This window comes from Drosophila tropicalis, unplaced genomic scaffold, assembly GCF_018151085.1.
Source record: "Drosophila tropicalis isolate 14030-0801.00 unplaced genomic scaffold, ASM1815108v1 contig_527, whole genome shotgun sequence".
Lineage (NCBI taxonomy): Eukaryota > Metazoa > Arthropoda > Insecta > Diptera > Drosophilidae > Drosophila > Drosophila tropicalis.
This window is the reverse complement of record NW_027172999.1, coordinates 413,341-439,494: the sequence shown is the minus strand read 5'-3', so window position 1 is coordinate 439,494 and position 26,154 is coordinate 413,341. Positions and strand designations below refer to the sequence as shown.

The 26,154-nt window shown below is 37.4% G+C and overlaps 1 protein-coding gene across 3 annotated transcripts in view; it reads right to left on the bottom strand.

The window, feature by feature from the left end:
• Nucleotides 1–910: 910 nt before the first annotated feature.
• The window catches only part of Acadvl (Acyl-CoA dehydrogenase very long chain), a 99,114-nt gene continuing 73,870 nt past the window's right edge, over nt 911–26,154 (bottom strand). For all 3 annotated transcript variants that reach the window (XM_068287394.1, XM_068287395.1, XM_068287396.1), the window contains 2 exons: nt 1,301–2,290; nt 911–1,216 (listed from right to left, as the gene is read on the bottom strand). In XM_068287394.1, the coding sequence (XP_068143495.1) occupies nt 1,076–1,216; nt 1,301–2,290 (1,131 nt within the window). In that variant the 3' untranslated portion in view covers nt 911–1,075. The remainder of the gene's footprint in view (nt 1,217–1,300; nt 2,291–26,154) is intronic.

The window sequence follows — 26,154 nt, the reverse complement described above, 5'->3', positions numbered from 1 at the left end:
CTGTGCGTATTTTTAATGATAATCAAAGCGCACAACATATGGTCAAAGGTTTTGGATTCCATCCACGCACAAAACATATTGACGTGCGTCACCACTTCATTCAAGCGATGTACAAGAGTGGTGATATTTCCGTGGAGTATATGCCTACGGAACTATTGGCGGCGGACGTCCTAACGAAGGGTTTAAGCGGCAAGAAACATAATGAATGTATCATTTCGTTAGGAATAAGCTGTATTTAAGATTGCAACTTTGTGGGGGTGTGTTCGATATTAGCGCCAGCTGTTTATATCAAAGTGGCAATCTGGCATCCCTAGTATTATAAGGAGATCTGGCAGCGCTTAACAGAGAGAAAAAGAAGAGTCGGCTTCTGTTCTTGGCACTGTACAGACGCGTGGTTAAGTTATAATAAAGTTACATATGTATATTCGCAAATAAGTATATTGACCTTTTCACCTATACATAGCTGCGCGATCGATATCGCGGGGTCTCTCGGAAACATACTTTCCAACAGAAATACTTTTAAAAAATGAGACGGGACATAAATTAGAAAACAAATACACAGGCAAATATTAAATACAGAGCATAGGTCCCAACATTAACTGATGGTAAAAACAAAAAGCAAACAGTACATTTAGATAGAATAAAAGTAATATAAATAGGATATAAGAAAAATATAAATATTTTTCTTTTTGAAAAAAAGGAGGTGGGATAGCATTAGGCCACATACTTTTAGGGATAGATTATAAGTAATTAAAAGTTAAGCATAATGTTTAGCTTTAAGTACCGTTAAGGACACTAGCCATAAGACCAATGTTAATGCTCCCCTATAAATACCAATAAATTACTTCAAGTCAAACCTTTCCTTCGCATATTACAGATGGTAATGAAATGAAAAAAATAAGTCATGAAATGCTTTTAATAATAATAATCTTTTTTTTATATAAACATCAGATTTTGTTTTTAATTCAGATTTACTTTAACAATAAAATTTAATTATTAAAATTGATTATTGCATCAATGTTTTTTTCAAAAAATGTCTTAAAAATGTTTGTACCTTTTTTTTAAATTTATTACTCTAATTTAAATCTAATACACCAGTGCAAAGAACACCATTGTTCTCACAAACAGCCTGTGCTATGCTTGACATTTTTTTTGTGAGTGCTTCCGAACTTGTTGAAGTAGCATTCCTTAAATTCCTCAATGCTCTCTCAGATGCCTATATATAAAAAAAAATTAATAATTAATAATAATTTATATTTTAAGAAGACGTCAAAAATATGTAACTCCTCAATAAACCTACCTGAATGGTTAGGGCTTTTGTCAAGTTAAGTTCATGCTCTGCAGTTGCTAGTTGAAGGCTGAAAGCTCGAGATGACCGCGACTGTGTCACAACCATAGCATAAATATCAATGGCAGCATTTGCCAAGCAATTCAACACAAACTGCTCGTTTACTATATTCTTCTTATATTTTAATAAAAGCTCTTCTACAGTTTGTCCAAAAACATTAATACAAACAGCAGTATTCTTTGCATAAGGCTTAAGCTCTGCCACGACATGTGAGCTCAAATCAACTCCACCGAAACCTACGCTAGACGCTGCACGTCTTGAGGCTTCTTTAAATATTAGTCCCAAATTTGCCGATGGATTTTTAAATGCTCGTTGCAAGTCCGTTAGGTGAGAACCTGCATATTGTATTCCAGTCAACGCCACAAACAAGCGTAGAATGTCATTTGTGCCCTCAAAAATACGAAAAATTCGAAGGTCTCGTAAAATTCTCTCCACACCACATTCCTTCATAAATCCCATTCCACCAAGTATTTGAATAGCTTCATCACAAACGTACCATGCGCTTTCTGAAGCATAAATTTTCGATATAGCAGCTTCCAAATGGTAGTCTTGACTTCCGGAATCCATGATTTGTGATATTGTAAATGCCATAGATTCAGTTGCATAATGATGTATACTCATTTGAGCCAGTTTTTCTTGAATAGATCCATAGTTTCTTAATTTTTGTCCAAACTGAACTCGGTTATTAGCGTGTGCAGTGGCGATATCAATGCATCTTTTCATCGTGCCGGACAAAGTGGCACCCATTCCAAAGCGACCGTTATTAAGTATGTTCATGGCAACTTTAAAACCGTCTCCTTCTTTTCCTAGAACATTTTCAATGGGAATCTTTACATCTTCAAAATACACTTCTGCTGTATTTGAAGCTTTTATTCCCATTTTCTTTTCTGGTGGGCCGTGAGTGACACCTCCGAAAGATCGCTCTACTATAAATGCTGTTACCTGCAATATATAAATGCAGAAATAAAATTCATTATAAAATATTTGTATTCCCTTGCAAGTTTTTCGTGGCTTACTGACAGGCGGCAAAACGAAAAAGCATTTTATCTAAGAACTTTCCACCAAAGAATGGACTACAAACTTAAGCTGTTTTATTGTATGTTTGTGGGCCATTTAACACGAAAGCGAATTAAAATTTTAACCTAATTTTTTCAGATTATAAAAAAAGCAATAACAAGAAGCCATGTCGACCAACCCAAGCCCTCTCTTTGCCAGCAACTCCACTCATAAGATGCACTGAGTTTGAAGTCACAAGCCACTCATCAACCAACAACAATTTACTGTGTAGTGCGCAATGCGAATTGTCGAATTGGGGGCAAAGTTTTAAAGAAAGCTTCTTTTGAAATTTTTTTGGAATAAAGTTCCTTTTCGCGCGGTATGAGCAGGTCGATCGAACAGTGAGTGTGTGTGACAGTCAATCTCATCTCTCTCACAATCACACAAAATTAGGTTGTCAGAGACAGATTATGCAGCACCGATTTATTGTTTATGTTAAATGTTTATGTCATCTTGCAATAACCGAAGTATATCTTAGTTTTATTAACACAACGATTGAGATCATATCAGCTGTCGCCACGCTGCCCAGCTTGTGCCGAATGCCAAAAATCTGATAGAGCGCAGTAATCACAACTGTATTTATTTCTTGTTGCAAGGGGGAGAAACTAAAATAAAACTTCTCCTCCAAACAAACAAAAAGGGACTAGAGAAGCGCGAACCACTTAAGGAATACAGCCAGCCCAAGCTCAAAATGGCCAACAACGAGATTGTTGCACCTGGTTGCTGTCTGAGGTACCAAAATTTCGGAGCGACATAGAAACCGACCGCACTTGTGGTAATGTCATATATGAATGTAAGATGTGTGCTGGGTTGATGGTCGTTTTTGTAGCCCTGGCGATTGAGAGAGTAATCAGAAAGTTGGAGTAAGTCGAGAAGTCGCGTCGTCGCCGAAAAGTTGTTAGCGAAAGAAGTCGAAAGTCTTCGGTACAAATAAGTTGAAGAATCAAGACGGTATAAGTTAAATATTAAACTTTGTAGTAACTTAAGAATAATTTGTGAACTCGCCCTACTTGTAACGAATCACATTAGTCTTTAAGTCAAACTACGCCCATGTAGGGCCCCTTTATTATTCTCCTTTTTTATTTTTATTCGATACGCCAATGGAGGGCACATTAAACTATTCCAATATCAAAGCTAACTGTAGTTATTTTGTTCCGGACAGCCAATGCTTACGATCAACGTCTCTCTCTTTCTAGCTACCGTCTTGGTATGGCTGCAGCGTCGACTCGTCGCAAACGCTCTCTCAATCACGAGAGCAAAGTGAAGCAGCCCGTAAAAGAGCTCGGTTGGTAATGCAGAATCGTCGAGCGAACAATAGAAGGCAACAAATAGATAATTTGCGACGCAGAACAAGATATTTAGCTGATTGGAATCGAGCAGCGTTTCGATACGATTGCAGCAATGATTACAGCTTGCATCCTAGCGTTTGCATTGGGCAAATGGACGTTGTTTGCGAGTATTGTGGTGCATTAAAGTTTTCCGGAGAAACGCCTGGATTATGCTGCCTTAATGGTAAAGTGAAATTGCCAGTGTTGACTCCGCCACTTGAGCCATTATATAGTATAGTAATGCATTAACGCTCTCGTGGAAGACGGACGTGTTTTTTTTAAGCTCCCGCGTTTTAACTGATTTTATAATTTTTTTTATTTTGTTTTATCGGCATCGCGATCGAAAATTATAATTATAATATTGTGGGACTGGGGTATTGTATTACGAATAAACACAGTCCCGGTTATAGTTTTATATTAATTTTATTTAATGTTAAGATTAGTATTGATTTTTAGTTAATATTAGATATAATTATAATTAATTGTTTAATTTCTTTCACGTTTTCGTCGTGTGTACGTCTTACACTTTCGGCTTTTCGTCTTAAAACTCGTCTTTTCGTCTTTAACTTCGTCTTCTTAATGCGTCTCTGTCTGACCGGCTTGCCAGATTGTCTTCCGCTTTTTTGAGTCAGCTGACTCAACTAGGGCTGGCTGAATAGGATTGCCAGACCATTCCTACAAATCGGCCATCCTACACTTCATTCGCCCCGAATTCATCGTCGTCGTCGTCGTATGGTACCCATGGTTTCATATACTCAGCGCAAGTGCTCGTCTGCCTTGGGCCTTCGCTGAATACTGAGTCTTTTGCCACGTCGTAGGTGTCGTTGAATTTTACCCTTATGATCCGGTATGGACCAAGATATTTCGGCTTTAGCTTTAACCCAGGACCAAGTTGGGTTCTCTTGATGGCAACTAAATCGCCTATCTTATACTTCGATGCTGGTCTTCGTCTTAAGTTGTACCTGTTTTTGTTTTCATCTTGAATTTGTAGAATATGTTGCTTTGCTTCTTTACGTTGTTTATCTCGTTCATCATTAAAGTGTTGAATCATTTCGTCTTCTATCATTTCCTTGATTTTGATATCAGACTTTAATCGCATCTTTGTTCCCGTAAGCAGCTCGAAAGGAGTTGTTTTTATACTTCTACTAAATGTTAAATTGATGACTTGCTGGACATTATTTACAAATTTGTACCATTTTCTTGGATCGTCGCTTGAGAGTTTAGAAAGAACTGCGATGATTGTTGAAATTAGCCTCTCTACTTGGCCGTTCGCTCGAGGAAGTCCCGTCGTGATGAGATGATGTTTTATGCCTTCGCTTTTGCAATACAAGTCAAATTCCTCCGAAGAAAAAGCTGATCCTTTGTCCGATATTATTTGGGATGGATTGCCAAAAACCTTGCTCTGCTCCTGTACTCGTAAAACTGCATCTTTTGTAGAAGTCGACTTTGTTGGGTACAGCCAACAAAACGTTGATTCCAGAGGTCCTAAAAAATCGATACGGTAGGTCATTAGCGGTTGTTCATCTTTATATAATGGATGAAGCTCTCCTTCTTGTTTTCCTTGCTTGCGGTTAGTCACGATACATCTTATCAACAACTTATACATCTCTTTATTTTCTCTTCCAGATTCGGTATGAAATATTCTTTTCCAATGATCTCTCGTGTCTTCTTGATGGAAAAATGACCATGATTGTTTTAGCTAGAGCATTGCAATCTGTAACAAGTTTGAAGCGAAGTCCTAGTAAATAAACTCGAAATTTCTTTAATGCTTCTACAACAGCTAAGATTTCTAACTCGTAACTGGTGAACTTCTTTTCGGCATCTGTCGTTTTCTTGCTCATGTAATACACTGGATGAAACTGCATGTCTTCTGGCGACTTCTGGAGAAGGACTGCGCCAAATCCGTCGATCGAGGTGTCTGTATGAAGCTCCGTTTCGTGTAGCTGATGAAAAATTTTCAAAACTGGCTTCTCTGTAATAAGCTTCTTTAATTTGTTAAACGCAGCTAGCTCTTTCTCACCAAAAATAATCAATGCATCATGTTTTGTCATATCCGTTAGAGGCTTTGCAATCAGAGAAAAATTTATTATAAACTTTCGAAAATATCCAACTAACCCCAAGAAACTCTGTAATTGTTTGAAATTAGACGGGATAGGAAACGATGACACGGCTTGCGTTTTCGATGTGGATGGACTTATACTTTGGTTTTCAATTACGTGTCCTAAATACTCAATTTTCGTTTTAAGGAACTGACATTTTTTGAAATTAATCACAAGCCCATATTCTTCGCAGTGTTTGAGTACTTCTTTTAAGTTGGCTACAGCTTCGTCTTCAGTTTTTGCTGGTATTATTATATCGTCCACATATGGTATGGCTACTCCTTTCCTGGTTAGATCTCTGAATATAGCAATGACATGCCGTTGAAAGACGCTGGGAGAGTTCGAAAGACCAAATGGAACTCGAAGAAACTGGAATTGTCCATTATGTGTTACGAAAGAAGTATACTTGCGGCTCCCTTCTTCAATGCCAACATGAAAAAAAACCATTTTTTAAATCAATGGAACTGAAAATACGTGCATTTTGAAGCCTGTCTAACTGATCTTCTATTAAGGGAAGTGGAAAATGATCTCTAATGATTACTTTATTAATACGTCTGTAGTCGATGCATAACCGATTTGATCCGTCCCGTTTTTTCACAAGCACGACTGGGCTAATATCAGATTCTGATATTTCAATTATGCCATCCTTCAGCCATTGATCGGTTTGATTGTCAATGATGCATCTCTCTGCATATGAGAATCGTCGAGGTCGTGAGTATATCGGTTTATCATCATTTAGAACTAATCGCATTTGAATATTTGTTGACTTTTCGCTTACCGGATGATAATTCTTTAGCACTTTTACTTGCTGCTGGATCTATGTCGGCCTGCTGTTCACTGGAGTCATCCACATTGATTTTCAAAAAGGAACTTACTTCGGATTCTAAACATTGGGTTTTTGTCACCTTTAGACCTTTGTAGCTGATTGTAACCTCCGCTTGCTTACAGAAATCCTCGCCAAGAACAATTTCCACATCCATAAATTGTTGCTCCACTGAGAGAAATGTCAAACAGTATTTCTCACCGTTAATATCGACTGTATATTTAAATGAACCCGATGCTTTGATCTTGTCTGTGTCTTTTTTCTTTCCGAAACCGATTAAATAAATGTTAGAATCACTCAACATTGGATTATTCATGTTTTTCAGCATTGCTTCAGATATTAAATTGTACTTGCTACCGGTGTCTAAGAACGCGTTATAATTAATATTATCGATTTGAACTGGAATAGACATAAAATTTTGAGATGACGTAATTTTGCATATATTGGCTTTATCAGTTTTTGCACTGCTGGCAATATGTCCGAAATTATTACACTGAAAACATTTTCTGCCCTTATTTTTATAATCGCAATTAACTAATGTATGGCCCTTGGCGCCGCAATTAAAACATTTGAGTTCTTTGTTTGCACTTTTCTTTTGCACTGCTTGAAACTTATCGTCGTTTTTCGGATACTGCTTGCCCACACCATTGTTATATTTGTTTTCATTTTTCGATTTCTCGCGCATAACTTCAAAAATTTTTAGCTTCTGCTTGAATTCATTTATATTATTAGACCCGTATAAAATTGATTTGTTATTCACCGTATCGTCTATGCCATCGATCACATATTGTATCAGCGAAGAGTCTTCAATATTTCCGCGAGATGACATTTCTTTCATACACAAAAAATACTCCTGCAGACTTTCGTTTTTCTTTATTTTTCTATCAGACATTGACTTATGTGACTGTGCGCTATTTGTTGTTGATTTAAATTCAGCAAGAAGTGCGACTTTTAGCTTAAACCAGGTCGTTACATTTCGCTCACTATTAGCAAACATTTTTGCTAGGCCTTTTAATGATCGTTTGGCAAAAATAACAGTTGCCATATCTTCAAAATCTTGGACCCATACTTCGATAGATAGATTATCTTCGCCACTAAACAAAGGGATAGAGTCTTCTATATCGCGAAAGTTTAAAGCGAACCTCGGAACTTCGGAAAAACGGCTTGGATTTTGCACACTGCTTGTATTCTCGCTTCGCACGCTTACATTTTCACACACTTCGTCGTTTTGTAACTCTTCGTCTTCACTTTCGTCGTTATTTTCCGTTTGAAAATCGGCATCTTTGAGCAAAGAATTCTTTTTTAAATTGCAAAATATGTGTTTTGTTAAATCGTTTTTATTGTGAGGCAATCGAAGCAAATTACAAATTACAGCCAGGTCCATATCTGACAGATTTTCAGCAATATAATTGACTTTGTCATTATACAAATTGTCCGACTCAGCAAAATCATAGCCCTCGAACTCGCGCACCCGTTTTCTATTATTTCTATCTCCTTCTTTTTCAAAAATAAACTTGTGCAACAGAACGATATTCTCTCTCTTTTCCTTCCGAAGCATCTCACTAATACACTGAAAGTCATTTAACTGTGCCATTTTTCGTTTCGTTTTTGTTCGTTGCTGTGTGTGTATGGGTAACCGACGCGGTAAAATGTGGCGTCTCTTTTTGGCTGATGCAATTTCCAAGAAATTGTGAAACAAAAATGGTTTTCTTTTATACCGATTCGTCTTTTATTGAACTTTTAGCATTATTCACCACTTTCATTAAACTTTTAGAGAGACTCGTATTAGTTAATTTTGCACTTTTTTACACTTTATTTTAATTTTCCGTTATACTTTGTTTTAGGTTGAGTTCACTTATAGTTTTTTCACGTAAAGCCTCAATATGTCTGGGCTACTTCTTTACACTTTAAAATCTTTTTTCACTTTTACTTCTTTGTGTGTGTGTCACCTCTCTTTCACTTTTTATTCTTTTTTAAGTTGAGCCCAAATGTGTGGGTCACTTTTCTTTCACGTTTAATTCTTTTTAGGTTGAGCCCCCAAAATGTGTGGGTCACTTTTCTTTCACGTTTAATTCTTTTTAGGTTGAGCCCCCCAAAATGTGTGGGACTGGGGTATTGTATTACGAATAAACACAGTCCCGGTTATAGTTTTATATTAATTTTATTTAATGTTAAGATAAGTATTGATTTTTAGTTAATAGTAGATATAATTATAATTAATTGTTTAATTTCTTTCGCGTTTTCGTCGTGTGTACGTCTTACACTTTCGGCTTTTCGTCTTAAAACTCGTCTTTTCGTCTTTAACTTCGTCTTCTTAATGCGTCTCTGTCTGACCGGCTTGCCAGATTGTCTTCCGCTTTTTCGAGTCAGCTGACTCAACTAGTGCTGGCTGAATAGGATTGCCAGACCATTCCCACAATATTAAATCTAACTTGCACCATATCACTCGTTTGCGATTTTGTGTGTTTGTGTTAATAATTTTTAACAAGCTTAATTTTGTTAAAACCTATGTTGTTTTTTTTTTTTCTTTTCTTTCTCTTTCCCACCTTTTTTTTCTTTCTTGTAAATCACAAGCAACGCTCATTTGTTGTTGTCTTGCAATTTCTGTGAGTTCTTGTTGCTGTGTTTTTGTTTTCGTGATTTCTAGCTCCCGCGCTCGCGCTCTTTAACTTTTTTTGTTTTCGTTTCACTCGTCGCCGTTATTTGCGCTCATACTGCAGTCTGTTGTGTGTCTGTAATTTAGACTCTATAGTGCTCTCTTTATCTTTTAACCCTTGTGCACCCTCAATATTTCGCTTTCTTATTATTTCTGGACCTCAGAGTGAGTTATATATTTTAATACCAATACATATCTCATTTTTATTTGTTTGGTTACTAATTCATCCAATTAACTCATAATGCCTGTCTGTTCGGTTAAAAATTGTTTGCAGCCCGCCTCACCCCTGAATAGTTTTATTTACTGTTGGTTGTGTAAAACTACAGTACATGTTAAGTGCGCCGGCTTTACATGCAGGGTAAAGGATCTTTTAGATCTAAAAAAGGGTCTCAAATGGGGATGTGAGTCATGCCGTATCGTGGAAGATGAAATGGAACTTTTCATGCGGCAAACAAAGGATAACCTGATGAGTCTGTCCGCCAGTTTTCCTAAACTCTCGCAAGAGTTTAAAGCTGTCGAGTCACAGTTTAGTAGTTTAACGCTACTGAGTCTCGAAAGCGTAAGAAGGCAGGAGAACAGAATTCTGATTTGTCCTTGTGTTTGCCGGTCTCCACATCGATATCGGTTCCGACCCCCTCTCAACCAATGCCAACTCTAATTCCGCAGACGATGTCTGTAGTGTCCGTTTTGTCTGGGCAAGAATCTACACCGATGAATTTTGCCGATAGGGATTCTAGTGATAGTAGAGCCGGATTGCCACTTGTTGCAACTGATGCTACAATTAATGCGGTAGCTGATGCAATACACAATATCAATAGAAAAGTTCAAATTTTCATATTCTAGAGAAATTTCATCTTTTAAAATCAGTGTTCCAATTGAGTTCTTTGACTGTATCTGCAGTTCTAGCTTCTGGCCGAAAAGCTTAATTGTGAAGGAGTTTACATCCAGAAAAAGGAAGACACGGGGCCAAACAAGGATTCCTTCACCATCTATTCCTCTTTCTTCCTCATCTATTCCCACTCCTTCCTTATCTATTCCTTCTTCTACTCTATCAAAAAACTAACAACTTCCTTCTCTGTCGGCTATCAGAACGTCAGAGGCCTTAATACTAAACTTACTAAACTCTTTGTAGATAGTCTGGCTTTTGATTTTGACCTAATTGCTTTTATTGAGACTTGGTTAAAACCTGACGTTTTTGACGCCACAGTTCTACCCTCTAAATTCAATATTTTTAGACGTGATCGTACTGATCGTAGGGGTGGTGGAGTTCTTATTGCTGTAGATTCCGCCCTATCATCGGGTCTGATAACAATACCTGTCTCAAGTACTATCGAATTTATATGCGTTAAAGTATCTTTTACTCGTTTTTCCATTTTTGTTATCTGTTCTTACATTCCGCCCCAATCGGAATGGCCAACATATTTACTACACTTAGATTCTATTAAATTTATACTTGAACTACTTTCTGACAGAGACTTATTAATTGTCCTTGGGGACAATGGTAGCAAAACGTTGCTGCCCTCTGGGTGTCATGGTTTTATTGATGGTCTGCTTGAGCTTTCGTTGGCCCAGCTGAATTCGATTTCTAATACGTCTGGCAGATTTCTGGATCTGATTTTTACTTCTGATCCTAGCTTTTGTGAAGTATCTAGAACTAGTCCAATGGTGTTACCAGAGGATAGTTATCATCCAACTTTAGAGTTATTCTATTAGTCTATTGAGTTTCCCAGCCGCAAGCCCATCTCCGAGTGTGATCCTATGGTACGCACCCGATGTTTTCGGAAGACTGACTTTGTCGCACTAAACAATGCCTTTCTTAATACCGATTGGACTAATTTATACACTTGTACGGATATCAATTCCGACATTTCTTTATTTTATACCACTGTTGACTCGATCTTTAACGACTGTGTACCCTTAGTGTCTCCTGTGGTGACGCAAAAATTACCATGGCTTACGCGGGGGCTGCCAAAACTGAAGAATCTTAAGTCTAGGTATTACAAAAAATATAAAGTCACGGGTCTATCATCGGATCTGTCTCGTTACTTGGTTGCTAAATCGAATTTTATTGTTTCTAATTCTAAATGCTATAATAATTACTTACAACGTTGCAAGTTGCAATTCTCCGAAAATCCGAAAAAGTTCTATAGTTTCGTGAACTCAAAGCGAAATTCTATCTCCCTTCCATCGTTTGCAGTTTTTAATAATGATTCGGCCTCTTCTGATCAATGTATTTCTAATTTATTTGCTAACTTCTTCTCGACTACGTACATATCTACTAAGTACAACTCTAGTCAGATATATCCATATCCTATAACGAAATCCAACTGTATTCTTAATCCTATTATAACGCAAAGTTCGGTAGCTAAGGAACTAATGACGATTAAGCCGGTATACTCACCGGGTCCGCTTGTGTCCTGAGGTTCTGTGCGGAGTCATTGTGCTCGCCTTTACTTAAGCTTTTTGAGTTGTCCGTTACACTGTCCGAGTTTCCAACTATATGGAAGGATTCGTTTATTTTACCTCTTCACAAATGTGGCAATAAATCCGACGTCACTAATTACAGAGGAATTTCTAAATTGTCAGCGATACCTAAACTGTTTGAGAAAATTATGACGTCTCAAATACAGCATTTATGTAAATCTATTTTTTCGCCATACCAGCATGGGTTTGTTAAGAATAGGTCTACCACAACTAACCTTTTACAGTTTACATCTTTTGTAATCCAAGGTTTTAAGAAACAAAAGCAAACTGATGTTATATATACGGATATCAGTAAGGCTTTCGATTCGGTAAACCATGCCTTACTATTACATAAGCTGAATTTAGTTGGCTTTCCGGGTGCTCTGCTTGCTTGGATTTCACAATATCTAAGCAATAGGAGGCAGAGGGTTCTTTTTAGGTCCTCTCTTTCTAAGATCATTTGTGTTGAATCAGGAGTCCCACAGGGCAGTCACCTTGGCCCATTGTTATTTACCATTTTTATTAATGATCTCCCCACCGTTCTTTTAAATTCCAGAGTTCTTATGTATGCCGATGATGTAAAAATCGCTAATCGCATCGTAGAGTCTCTTTCATGTCATACCTTGCAAGCTGACTTGAATTCTTTTCAGGGATGGTGTAGGACTAACTTGTTATCTCTAAACTGTTCTAAGTGCAAAGTTATGTCTTTTTATCGAGGTTCTCCCCAATTAACGAGTTACTTTTTAAATAATTTCCCATTAGAAAAAATTAATAATACTTCCTTGGTTGTAAAAGATTTAGGGATCTTAATCGACCACAAACTTAGTTTTAATCAGCATATATCGACTACTGTTAGTAGAGCTAAAAGTGTTCTTGGCTTTATAAAGCGCTGGTCGAAGGAGTTCAAGAATCCATATACTACCAAAATACTTTTTACTTCTTTAGTCCGCCCCATATTAGAATATGGATCTATTGTTTGGTCTCCTCAATATGAGTTTTATCAAAACAAATTAGAATCTGTACAAAAACAGTTTTTACTCTTTGCCTTTCGTGATTTGCGCTGGGATCCAACTGTACAACTTCCATCTTTTTCTAGTCGACTTCAGTTAATTAACCTTCCTTCTTTAACTAATCGTAGAACAATGCTTGGTGTAACTTTCCTTTACAAACTTTTGAATGGTGAGATTCACTCTTCCGAGCTGTTAAGACAAATTAACATTTCTGTTCCATCTAGAAGGACCCGCAATTTCACACCGCTTATACTTCCCACTTGTACAACTAACTTTTCTCTGCATGAACCTTTTCGTATACTATGTAGTGACTACAACAGACTTTGGCACGTTATCGGTTCCGAAACATCGCTTCCGGGTATAAAAACAGCGATCTTGTCCTTCCTCGCTCGTAATTAGTTGTAATCATCTTTATTTTAACCTATCCTGTTTTCTTTTTATATGTAACCTATTATCTCAATACATTTAATATTTTCTATTTCTTTAGTTTAATTTATGTTTATATATGTAATACGCCTATGCCCTTAGGTCGGAGTGGGTAGAGGTTGTAACATTAACTTTACTTAGGGTCATTCGTAACAGGCCCGGGCCTTGTGTCATATGGGCCGTTCGTACTGAGCGTTGTACAACTATGTACGTCTATTAAAAAAAAAAAAAAAAAAAAAAAAAAAAAATATTCATTGCTTTGTGGCGAAACCCAAGAATCACGCCACTTTCTTGCAAATAATCGAAAATACAATAGTTGTTTCCAAATGACATCATTTGGGGCAGACATTATCGAACACGGAGGATTTAATCTGGCATTTAAGGTATTTATTTTTGTGAAGAAACTGCAGCTGACAACAAACATGAGAGTTACATTGCTTAATAATACATCTGCTGAAGATTTCTCGGAGCAAAATTTCCAAAAATTATTTCTAACTACAAAAATTATGAATGGTTGAGTGAGCGAGCAATTTTAGCGGCTAAGAATAAAGATGTAGATGACCTGAACTACATAATTCAAAATAAGATCATTGGAACAATGCATTCATTCAAATCTATTGACTGCGTCACAAATGAAGATGAAGCCACCAACTATCCAATTCAATTTTTAAACTCTTTGGACGTGCCTGGCTTACCACCGCACAATTTGCGCCTAAAGGCTGGCTTCGTAGTAATGATGCTTCGAAACATAAACCAACCAAAACTGTGCAACGGTACGCGTTTGGTGGTTAGTCAATTGATGAACAATGTAATTTACGCTACGATAATGATAGGAAAATTCAAAGGTGAGGAAGATCTCATTCCGAGAATCCCGGTGATCCCAACCGATATGCCGTTTGAATTTAAAATACTTCAATTTCCGATACGTCTTGCATTTGCCATGACCATCAACAAATCAAAATCATTCACGTTTTTTCCCATGGTCAATTATCCGTGGCATGTTCACGGGTCGGAAGACCATCTGCGTCGTTTAGTCCCAATGGTTATCGTCTTCTAGCAATTGCAGTTCATGACATGCATCTTGGTATGTATTGAATACTCGACCATAAAGTGTTCGTAAAAATTCAAAAGACGTTGGTCCGGGAACATTCACCAATAACAAACGTAAATAGAAGCACTCACTTTGCTTTGGATGTACCGTGTAAAGTCTCCCCAATGTCTTAGCTTTGAATATGCCTGTAATGGAAGGATGTGGTTTTCCTTGTTTCCGTGGCTGCCATTTTTACTGGATTTGTTCCATGTGGAATAACGTGGTGAAAGTGTCTTCGCGAATTGGCCAAAAACATCATGTTTTTGACATAATGTAAAAAATTCAGTTAGTCGTTTTCGGAGCTTCGAACGATCTTTGGAGAACATTTTCTTCAGTGAAGTATACACGTTGACCGTTTTCAAGATGTATTGCCAGATGTTGGACAGGAGGATCTCTTTCGTGGATGGGAAAAGTCATTGTTCGTGACTTTGGGGTTTGTATGGGAGCTATATGATATAGTGGTCCGATCCGGCTGAATCCGAGATATACAACCCCTGCAGTACATACAAGCCTACGTGCAAAATTTCAGCTCTGTAGCTCTTACGGTCTAGGAGGAGTTTGCGTTGATCCAGACGGACGGACGGGCGGACGGACGGACATGGCTATTTGAACTCGTCTCTTCGTGCTGATCTAGAATATATATACTTTGTATGGTCGGAGATGCTTCGTTCTATGCGTTGCACACTTCTGACCAAAATTAATATACCGTTTTTGCAAGGGTATAATAAAATGCAATACGAAATTAAGAAAGTAAATAGATTGTCAAATTTACCGGTTTTTGGATCATACTGTTTGTGTAAGTAAGGTGATATTCATCTTGTGCTTGCCAGAATATCAATGGATATTGTAGTGCGTCATATGAACGATGTAGATCCGAAATCGTACTTACAGTGTTTTCTCGTCGTGTAATTTTTATAGATCTTTTGTCAACTTGATCACCAACCATGATAACAGCAACCTCATCAACAGTTGGAGCGTTGAATCTAAAAGCATGTTCACCTAATGGTACTTTGTTGGCTTTTATGACGATTTGATAATTGTCATTTTGCAGTCGTGGCGAAACTCTTTTGATCAATTGAATTAGTTGATTGTGATCTTCTAAAAAATTTTCCAATAATATCACAATTGCTCTTTCCTCTGCTTGTTTAATAAAATTATACAGGCACCGAGTAGTCACTCTCTCTTCGCAATCGCTTATAAAATAAATTTGAAGAAATTTCGAATTGTTATCAGGCATTGGCATCAGTGATCCGATTTTATGGTACACCTGGCCTTGAATTTTGAATGTAGTTTCAAAATTACGTCCTTCGGATGCACGATCACAAATTTTAGTTGCCCCAAATTACGTCATTTGGAAGCAAGAATTAAATATGCGTATTTTACGCAAAAATAATTTGGAATCATCTGAATTGCCAGTAAGAAGGGATAATAAAGGCTCCGACGGAGCGGGTAGAGGTGACAGCACAAATTTTCCTGATGCGCAGCACATGCCGGCTGCTTCATTCCGAAATTTCAATGCCTGGCAATATTGACATACTTTATCCATTGCATTGATAGCAATTTTTTAACTGCGCTGAGTGGTTAATATGTGCTGCATATTCAAAGGTAAGCCGAACGAATGATGCACGTGTTAATGAGCGGCTGATCCATTGCCTTTGTCGATCTAGTACTCCTACTGTAGCTATGTTTAGTTTTCGTGCCGCTCTTGTTCTCGTAATATTTTGTTGCAGACGTTCGTCACGCTATTCTTGTGCACGACTTTCTGCAGTCCTGTTTCTTTGAGCTGCATTTCTTGTTTCGATTTGTTCTTGTAATTGCTGAGCTGTTTCAACACGTATGCGACGTGACCCTATGCTGCTCGCGTTGTTGAGGTTAGATTTTTTCGGTGGCATTTGACTGAACTTCTGTCATACAGAAATGAATGAATTTCCTACAAAGTGGTTGACATGTAACTGCCCCCGCCTACTGCGGTCGATACACGGAAAGTTCCCTATGAACTTTTTATTCTCCATTTTTCCTATTCTTTATAATTACATTATTATTTTTCTCTATACTAATGACCTCAAATGGTCCTATATAAGAAGGTTCTAATTTATGACCTCTTTAATTTTTTAAATAAACTTGGTCTCCTATTTCTATTTTAAAATCTAATACTTTTCTATCATTTATTTCTTTTTGCTTAATTTTATTTTTCTTAAAGTATTCGAGCTCTCTTATACGCGCTTTCTAATCTAAACTTAACTTTTGAATAATGTTCTATATTATAGATAGGTTCTATAGTAAATACGCTATTGAATTGTATTGGTAAGTTATTTTGCCTACCAAATACTAGTTCATTTGGACAATAATTATGAGTTACTGATGTTGTTGTGTTAAAACAATACACGAAATACTGTAACCATATGTCCCAATCAGTTTTATCTACTGAAATATATGAACGAATTAACTTATTGAATGTCCCATGACTTCTTTCAACGGTACCTAATGTCTGGTGGTGGTGTGCTGTAGACGTTATGTTGTCTATTTTGAAATATTTGCACAAGTCAGTAATAATGGAATTTTTATATTCTGTTCCCATGTCCGTAATTAACGTCTTCATTGGACCGTACTTCAGAATAAAAGATTGGAGTATGGATAAAATAAAATAATATTCATATAATTATAATGAATAAAAGATATGGAGTATTTTGTGACAGTTTACTCTTATTTGCAACGGGAATTGCTACCAAATACTTTGTCAAATCACATATTAATGTGATTGCATATTCATTCCCACTTTCCGAACGTGGTGGTGGACCAATAGTGTCTACTATCACTCTGTCAAAATCATATTGTGGAGTTTCGGTTATGGTCATGGGTGATCTTGTGTGTTTTGTCGTTTTCGACGTCAGGCATTTTGGACATTTATTAATGTATATAGCTTCTTTTTCTTCATCGTTTTGTATGATGGTCACCGGCTTGAGAAGCGTTACTCTTAATGATTTTAAATTTTTATTGCCTATGTTTTTAAAAGTATCTATTCAAATTGACTCAAAGATCTTTTCGCTCGGTGCCACTTTTAGTTGGCTGATTCTAGAAACACCGGCTTGCCATTCAAGCCTTTGGAAAAACTGACCCAAGTCGACAATCCCATTGGAGTATAAATCGCTAACACCAATTCTTGCTACAACTGTTTTGCCATGTTTCAATAAACATGTGGAATCCGTTATTCGCAAGGTCACTACTTTTCGTACCTCGTCATTTGTAATGACTTCGTATACGTTGGGCCTAAAAGCTTTGTCAAGACCTTGCCTTGGCAATAGTTCTTGTTTATTTTCTGCGCAGAAATTGTTTTGTCTACTTCGGTGCCTGGTAGTGACTTTCAGGACTTTTTTGCCAATTAGATCGGATATTATTATCCTTGACAGGGCGTCTGCCACAAAATTATCTTTACCTCTCAGATACTCGAGTCGCATGCGTGTTTATTTGAAACTAGGATTAACCATAAAACATAAATTTGTCAAAGGTCTTTGATCAGTTTAAGGTGTTTGCCATAAATATATAGTCGAAAATGTGTTATTGCTCAATGTATTGCTGCTAATTCTTGTTCTGTAGTACTCTTATTGCTTTCACCTTTAGTGAATTCTCGTGATTATAGTTTTGAGTTAAGACTGCTCCACATGCGTGTTTGCTTGCATCGGTGATTAGGCAAAATTCTTCTCTAAAATCTGGGTACTGTAATAAATTTTGTTCAACAAGTTTCTTTTTTAGATACTGGAATGCTTTTTCACACTCTGTTGTTCATTCGAATGGGACATTCTTTTTACATAATCTCGTTATGTGCAGTGAATATTCTGCGAAGTTTTTAATAGAACGTCTATAGAAATTGCAAAATGCAACGAATCTTCTAGCGCTGTCTGCGCCCGTAGGAACTGGATAATTATTGATGACATCAAATTTTTTGTCATCTGGTAAGATTCCTTTATCTGTGCACCTGGGACCTAAAAATGTCACTTCGTGCATTAAAAATTAACATTTTTTTTGGATGTAATTTGAGATTATTTTTTCTACAGAGTTTGAAAACATTTGTTAAATTTTTAATCATATGTTGTTCAGAACAACCAATAACGATTAAATCATACATATAAAAGAAGGCTTGCGAAGGCTCAAGGCCTGGGAATGCTATTGTCATCATTCTCTGAAATGAATTAGGCGCTATTTTTAAAACAAATGGTAATCGCGTGAAGCGATATGAACCATTGCTTGTTGAAAAAGACGTAATATTTCTTGAGTTTTCCTCAAGTTCAATTTAGTGGAAACCTGATATTAAGTCAAGGCATGAAAATTATTTAGCTTAACCCAATTGATCAAGAATATCATCAATTCTGGGGAGTGGCAATTTATCTGACAGCAATTTCTTATTTATATGGCGATAGTCAATTACTAATCTCCATGTTTCCCGTTAGAACCCGGAAGTGATTTCTTTGGGACTAATAAGAGTGGGCTATTGTAGGGAGATACAGACGGTTCGACAATATTTTGTTCAATTAACTTGCCTATCTATATTTTTTTTATGTATACCGGTTCATCATCCTTAAATCTCAATTGTTGCCGAACCAATCACTACAAATAACTTTTATAAGTCTCAATTGTTGCTTATAAAAGTTATTTGTAATGATTGGTTCGGTTTCAAGTCCGAACACATCACTATACTGTGTGCATATTTCTTCAAGTTGTTTTTTAAACAATGGTGGAATTTTTTTTTAATTTATTAAGTACAGACTCTTTTCTATGTTCTGCTGGATTTTGAATTACCTCGTAATTCGAAATTCGATTCGATTCGAATTTTAAAGTATTAATGCCTATCATTTGGCATGTATCTATTGTATTTATGAATCGGACAAAAGCACAGCCACATTCTGGGCTGTCGCAATCGTGTTTGCGACATAAATACCCGGTTTAATTTCCTGATTGGGAATTAAAATGTTTTCTTCTGCTGAAGGCAACTCTATTTTGCGTATCACTTGAGATATTGCTGGTAGAAGTGTTGAATTAGTACCAGAATTAAACGTTATTAGAACATAGATAGGATACGTTAGATTTTGTGGCCTAATTATTAACCAATCGTCAGAACTATTGTAATCTTATTGGCAATTAAATCTTTTCATGAAATCTAGTTCTATTATTCCATCGCAAAATCTGCATGAAGTATATGAAATTTATATGGAATAATGTATTTGTCTGTTTGGAGTTCAATTGAGGCTTATCCTTTGGATTTTATTACTCCTTCTCCTATGCCTCGAATATGTATACTTTTATTTGTAAGGATGTCATGAAAGACATCAGAATTTTCTTTTATAATTGAAATATCTGCACCTGTATCACTCAGAAATGTTAAATTTTTGTTTGTTGCAACATTTTAGAATGATACGAAATAATTGAAACTCAAGTTAAGGGGTTACATCTAGTTAGAATTTTCAAAAAATCGATTTTTTTTTTCCTTTTTTGTAATGAACATGTATTTAAGTATACACTCTAAAAATCAAGTCAATCCGACGATTATTTTTGAAGTTACACGCATAAATGTAACGACGCGTCAGTGCATTTTAACTGTAAATGTACATTTTTCATTCTCAAACTGGCAAGAAGTAGTCAGTCTATGCAGACAAGCAAAGCAGTAAACTTGTGAGCTCGCTTATAAGAGAGGAAAGAATGGTCCGTAGACAACACCAGCTCGATTTATTGCAAGCTGCCGAAGCAGCAGAGGGTATTTTATATGGCCCTGGAATAGACGACTCGATGTAAGTTGAAAAAAAATATTTTTAACTCTGTGCCAAATGCTTTTAAAACTTTAACCTTGTCTTTCTCAAAACTGTGTTTTGAAAGTCGGTGACCAAGATTTCTCAGAAACGGCTGAACCGATTCATCTTAAATTTTTACACAGGCTTGTAAACTATATTTTCTGGTACTTAATCGAAGCTTTTTTTATCATCGATAAAAATTGTCTTTTTTTATACACAATTTAACGCCAAAATTATGGCAAAAAATAGTTGTTTTTTTTTTGAGAATCCGCCATTTTGTCAAAAAATTTCTTTTGCTTATTCCTTGGATTAATTACAAGATTATACATTACTTTGACGAAATCCGTTTGGTTTTTTCATTTAAGATAGTCCACTTCAGAGATATAGAGGTCACCGTAAAATGCCTTCTCTAAAAGGGGTTCCAGGAGATCTGCTGTAGCAGCTTTAAAAACTGTTATTTTGACAAATAAACAATTTTTAAATACTCTTCATAGTTACCATAATATATATAGGTACAAATGCTTAAAATAATAAATTTAGAAGTTTTTTTAGGAAAAAATTTTGAAAAACCTCATTTTTGAGGTTTAACTAGATGTAACCCCTTAACCGCATATACTTTGTTATTTACCACTGAGTATCTGGAGGTGTCTGCGAATTTCCCGAAGTAGTATATTGTGCTATTCGGACATTGGTGTTGCTATAACCATTCTGTTGGTTATTTGTGTTGTCTATTATTATTGTGTCCACCTCCACGGCCGCCTCTTCATGAATAATTTCTGCCTCGTTGGGCTCTGTGGGCATAGTTATTGCTCCAATTCGAGTTGTTTCTCCAGTTACCATTATTGTTATAGCGGCGTCCACCGCAGTCATTATGCCGGGGATAAAAAATGGTATTATTTTGGAAACTTTCCGAGCTTAGGGTATGACCCGCTTGACCTTTTAATTTTGATTTTATGATTTCGATGGCTACTGCTTCGTGCGTTTCTTTTATGGTGTTAAGTACGCGAAGCGGAAACCCGGTAGATTTTGAATATCACCATCGAAGTATGGTAGCAGCCTGGTGGCTGTGTTTCTGAATTCTACCACTGTTTGTGTCATTTCGTTGTTTTCTTTTGGATTCGCCTTTGCAGTGCTCACTGATGGTTCTTCTTGACCTATTTCTTCTTCCAGTACTATTGAAGTTTCCAAATCAGATGTTTGTTTAAATTCAATATTGTGTCTGTTTAGCACAGTTATTGCTTTTTGTTTGCAATCACTGTAGAACGCATTTGCGGCTGTTTTTTGCCATGTCTTTAGTTTGCTATAGTATTCAGTTAATACTGCTCTAATAGCTTGAAGATTCTCGGTTATTATTTTCGTGTGTTTGATTACTGTGTCTTGGGATGTTTCTCTATTCTGCGAGAGGCACTTACAAGATTTAGTTAATTCTTGTGCGTGCATTCTAGCTTTTCCTATTATATCATCCAAAGTAACCATAGTTTGTTAAAAAAAAAAAAAAAATTTTAATTCCCAGTGAAGTTGTCTCTATGGATTGGTCGAATAGTTCGTACCCAGGCGGGTAGGATTCTGTTTTTCAAAGCCAGGTTTATAGCTACTAAGATTAATTTCTATTTCTATTTTGGATTCTTGAGAACTATTAAAAGACGTGTGTTCAGTTTGCAAGATGATAGAAGACTGTTTAATGAGTAATGAGTAATTGGAAATGGTACAAATATAGGGTGTAAGAGTTGCCAGATAGAAAGTACTTTTCAATATACCCCCTTAATTGAATATCTGGCAGATATAATATTAATATTCTGATAATGACAATTCTTTTGTTTAATTAAGAAATTAGGTTAGCCCCATTCTGGATCCTAACAACGCTATTTTAGAAGCTGGGACTGGTTTTGTTAGTGCATCTGCCGGCATGTCCTCGGTAGGAATGTACTCTATTTGGATAGAGCCATTGGTCTACCATTCTCTAATAAACTTGACTTTTATATCTATATGTTTCGTTCTTGGAGAAAATGAATTATTCCTTATGATGTGCAACGCACTCTTGTTGTCACAACATAGCACGATCTTATTGGTATCAATGAGATAAAGTTCCTTCTGCAAGCGCAATAACCATATGGCTTCTTGGATGGCAGATACTGCTGCCATATATTCTGCTTAAGTAGAGGAAAGTGCAACGGTCCTCTGCCGTTGGGAACACCACGATATTGCTCCACCTTGTTGTACATAAATGTATCCTGATGTTGATCTCCTTCCATCGAGGTCTCCGCCCCAATCAGCATCGCAAAAACCTTTTAAATCATCTCCAGTAGCATGATACGTGATGCATTTGTTGAGAGTTCCTTTCAGATATCTCATCACACGTTTGACGGCGGTCCAGTGAACCATTCCTGGATTGGAAGAGAAGCGACTCAACATGTTGACAGCAAAACTTATGTCAGGACGAGTGTTCTGGGCAGCATATAGTAGGCAACCAATAGCCTCTAGGTACGGAACCTTCTTCATATCTTCAATGTCGGCTTCAGACTTGGGTGCCATGTCAGCTGAAAGACTTTGTGCAACATCCACCGGCGTTGACACTGCTTTGCAATCATCCATTCCGAATCTTTTTAGAATTCCTGCAATATAATTAGATTGATCAATTTTTATTGTGCCTTCGGTCTTATTGTGTCGAACACGCATGCCCAAAATCGACGAAACTTCGCCCATATCTTTCATGTTAAATTTCTGCGATAGCTCGCCCTTGATTTTAGCTACCATTTGTTTGTTGTTGCTGAAAATTAATAAATCGTCAACATATACTGCCACATATACCATGGTGGATCCAGTTACGTAATGGTATACACACTGATCCACTTCGCCACGTTGAAGACCAAAGCCTAGTAGAACCTTGTTCAGCATTTCATTCCAGACTCTGCTTGCCTGCTTAAGCCCGTAGAGCGATTTATTGAGGCGACAGACTTTTCCTGATTGATCGTCGAAGCCTTCAGGCTGACGCATGTAGATTTCTTCTTGTAAATCGCCATTAAGAAAAGCTGTCACAGCATCCAGTTGATAAATTGTCAACCCATACTTAGCAGCGGCAGCAAACAGCACGCGCATGGAAGTGTATCGCACGACTGGTGCAAACGTCTCTGTGTAGTCAATACCCTCTTACTGAGAAAATCCTTTGACAACAAGTCTTGCCTTATAGCGAGGCACCAAGTCCCCAGATTCTCGTTTTGTTTTAAAAACCCACTTTGACTGTATCGCCACTTTGCCCTTTGGTAATTCCGTTAGCGTCCAAGTGTTATTTAATTCGTGAGAGAGCATTTCCGACTTCATTGCGTCTTCCCATGAATCTGCTAGTTTCGACTTTATTGCCTCTGTTACTGTTAGTGGGTCGTCACCTTGCGAGACTACACAACATAGGTGATGCTCTTCCAGCTTATTCGCAATCCTTTTTGATCTTCGAACACCAAATGCATCTGGAACGTGCCCGGCGGTAGTCTTTAGTTCCTCAGCATCGACCGTTTCTTCTGTATCCGTATTCCACGACTCAGACTCTGACGTAGACTGCTTTAACAGGTCTTCTTGATACAAAGGTTCTGCTTCCAAAGACTGTTTACCGTCTCTGCAATTATCCTCTACGGTGCCCATTTCGCCAAAATGCTGTGTTGAGTCTCTGCAATTATTTTCTATGAAAACGACGTCCTTACTTATTAAAAACTTACGATCAGATTTCCTGTACAGACGATATGCTTTCGAAGTGTCGCTGTATCCTACAAAAAAACATTCTTCAGATTTAGCATCTAGCTTCCCACGCTTTTGCTTTGGGATATGAGCCAATGCTGTGCAACCAAATATACGCATATACTTTAAGTTTGGCTTAGATCCAGTCCAAAGTTCTTCAGGAGATGAGCTATTTCCACGACAAGGCATTCGGTTAGTTATGTGAGCTGCAGTGTTAGCGGCTTCGGCCCAATAAATGTTGGGCAATGCTGAGTCCAGTAACATGCAGCGCACTCTCTCCAGGAGTGTGCGATTCATCCGCTCTGCGACTCCGTTTTGCTCAGGGTTATACGGCGCTGTAGTCTGATGCAGAATACCTGCATTCTGCAAAAAATGTTCAAGCACTTGGTTGCAATATTCCTTCCCATTGTCAGAACGCAAAATGCGAATTTTTCGTCCTGTTTGATTCTCTGCCAGATTTTTAAAAATCTCGAACTTTCTGACTACATCTGACTTCTCCTTAATTGAGTACACAAACACCTTCCGAGAGTAATCATCAACGAAGACAAGCATAAATCTTGCACCAGAAAAGGACTTGACTCTCAATGGTCCAAGCACATCTGAGTGGACAAGATCTAAAAGACTTTCGGCACGGATTCCAGGCTGCTTGCTTATCTTACGAGTTTGTTTTCCTTTAAGGCACACAATGCATTTATCCCGGCACGATTCATTAACAGAGTATTCAACACCATCGGTGGCTTCTTTTACCAGCTGTAATTTTGTGTCACAAATGTGGCCCATCCTACGATGCCATAGTTCAAATACATTTATTGCGACCAAGGCTTTCTCTACCTTTGGCAGTTCACAATTCAGTCGATACAGATCATTTTGCAGATAGCCAGTGGCTTTCAAAATATTTTTCTCAAATATGTAGCAATGGTTCTTTTCGAAAACAAGCCTTTTCCCTTTTTTTACCATTTGGCTAACAGATAACAGATTTCCGCACAAATTCGGAACATACTCCACACCATGAATATTACCTTTAACTGATTTGCCATTTACATGGAACAAAATTCCTACATCGCCTCTGCTTTTTACATGCAGTTTCTCTTTGTTCGCTATTATTACGCTTTTGTTGCTAACCTCAGATTCGTTGCTTAGCAATCTCCGATCATTTGTCATGTGAGTTGAAGCACCAGAATCAATGTACCACACTGTTTCTCTCTTGCCTACATGTGGATTTGCATTTACTAAGAGCGAAGTATTCGATGCAAGAGCTGCTTTCTCTTCATCGCTTCTCTCTTCTTGCACTACGCTTGGGCATACTTTTCGCATATGCCCTTTACCACCGCATGCGTAGCAAATAACTGTTTTCACAAAACGGTTATTTAACTTTGCTTTGTCCCTCTTAGTTTGCTTTGATGCTCTTGAGTACATGGCATTCGAATTGATTCCAGCGTTGTTGTCAAACTTCACGTCTTGTAGCAACATACCTTTTACATTGTCGACAGTTAATGTAGACTTAGAGTTCTCTACTGCCATGACCAATGCCTGATACTCACTAGGTAATCCAGCAAGCATCAGTGATGCCGTTACCTCGTCACTTATGCAAAGCCCAGCATTGTTTACCTTAATGGCAGTCATAATCATTTCGTTGACATACTCCTGTGTCGAATCAAACTGCTCCAGGTTTAACTGTACCAATTTTTTAAGCAGCTCTACTTTCCGAGTCAGTCCGCTGTCCTCAAACGCCTGCGCCAAAGCATCCCAAGCCTCTTTCGCTGATTTGGATTTGGCGATGTGTGCGTAGTTGGTCGACTCAATCATCAGCGTAATCTCTGCGAGCGCTCTCTCGTCTAGTGACGCTTCCTTCTCTGAAGGTCCATTACACACCACACTCCAACAACCTTTGATCACTAGGTAAGATTGGGCCTGTCGCTTCCAAACATCATAGTTTTCGCGGCCCCTTAACTTCTCACACGGATATATATTGGTCATTCCTTTTTTTTGTCTTTTCTTGTATGCGTGGCCTGGGCCCATAACCTATTAAAAGACGTGTGTTCAGTTTGCAAGATGATAGAAGACTGTTTAATGAGTAATGAGTAATTGGAAATGGTACAAATATAGGGTGTAAGAGTTGCCAGATAGAAAGTACTTTTCAATTAGAACCCATTTTACTTAAAAAATATCAAAGAAGTTAACCTCGGCTATGCCGAAGTTTTTATACCCTTGCAGTCCTTGGCAATAATATTTTTACTTTTTGAAATTTATTTTTTTGCAACTCAATTCATTAATACACAAACAAAACATTATTACTCTTTTTACTACAATTTTTTCTTCCTTTTCCATCTTTCCCTAAGCAACGCGCGC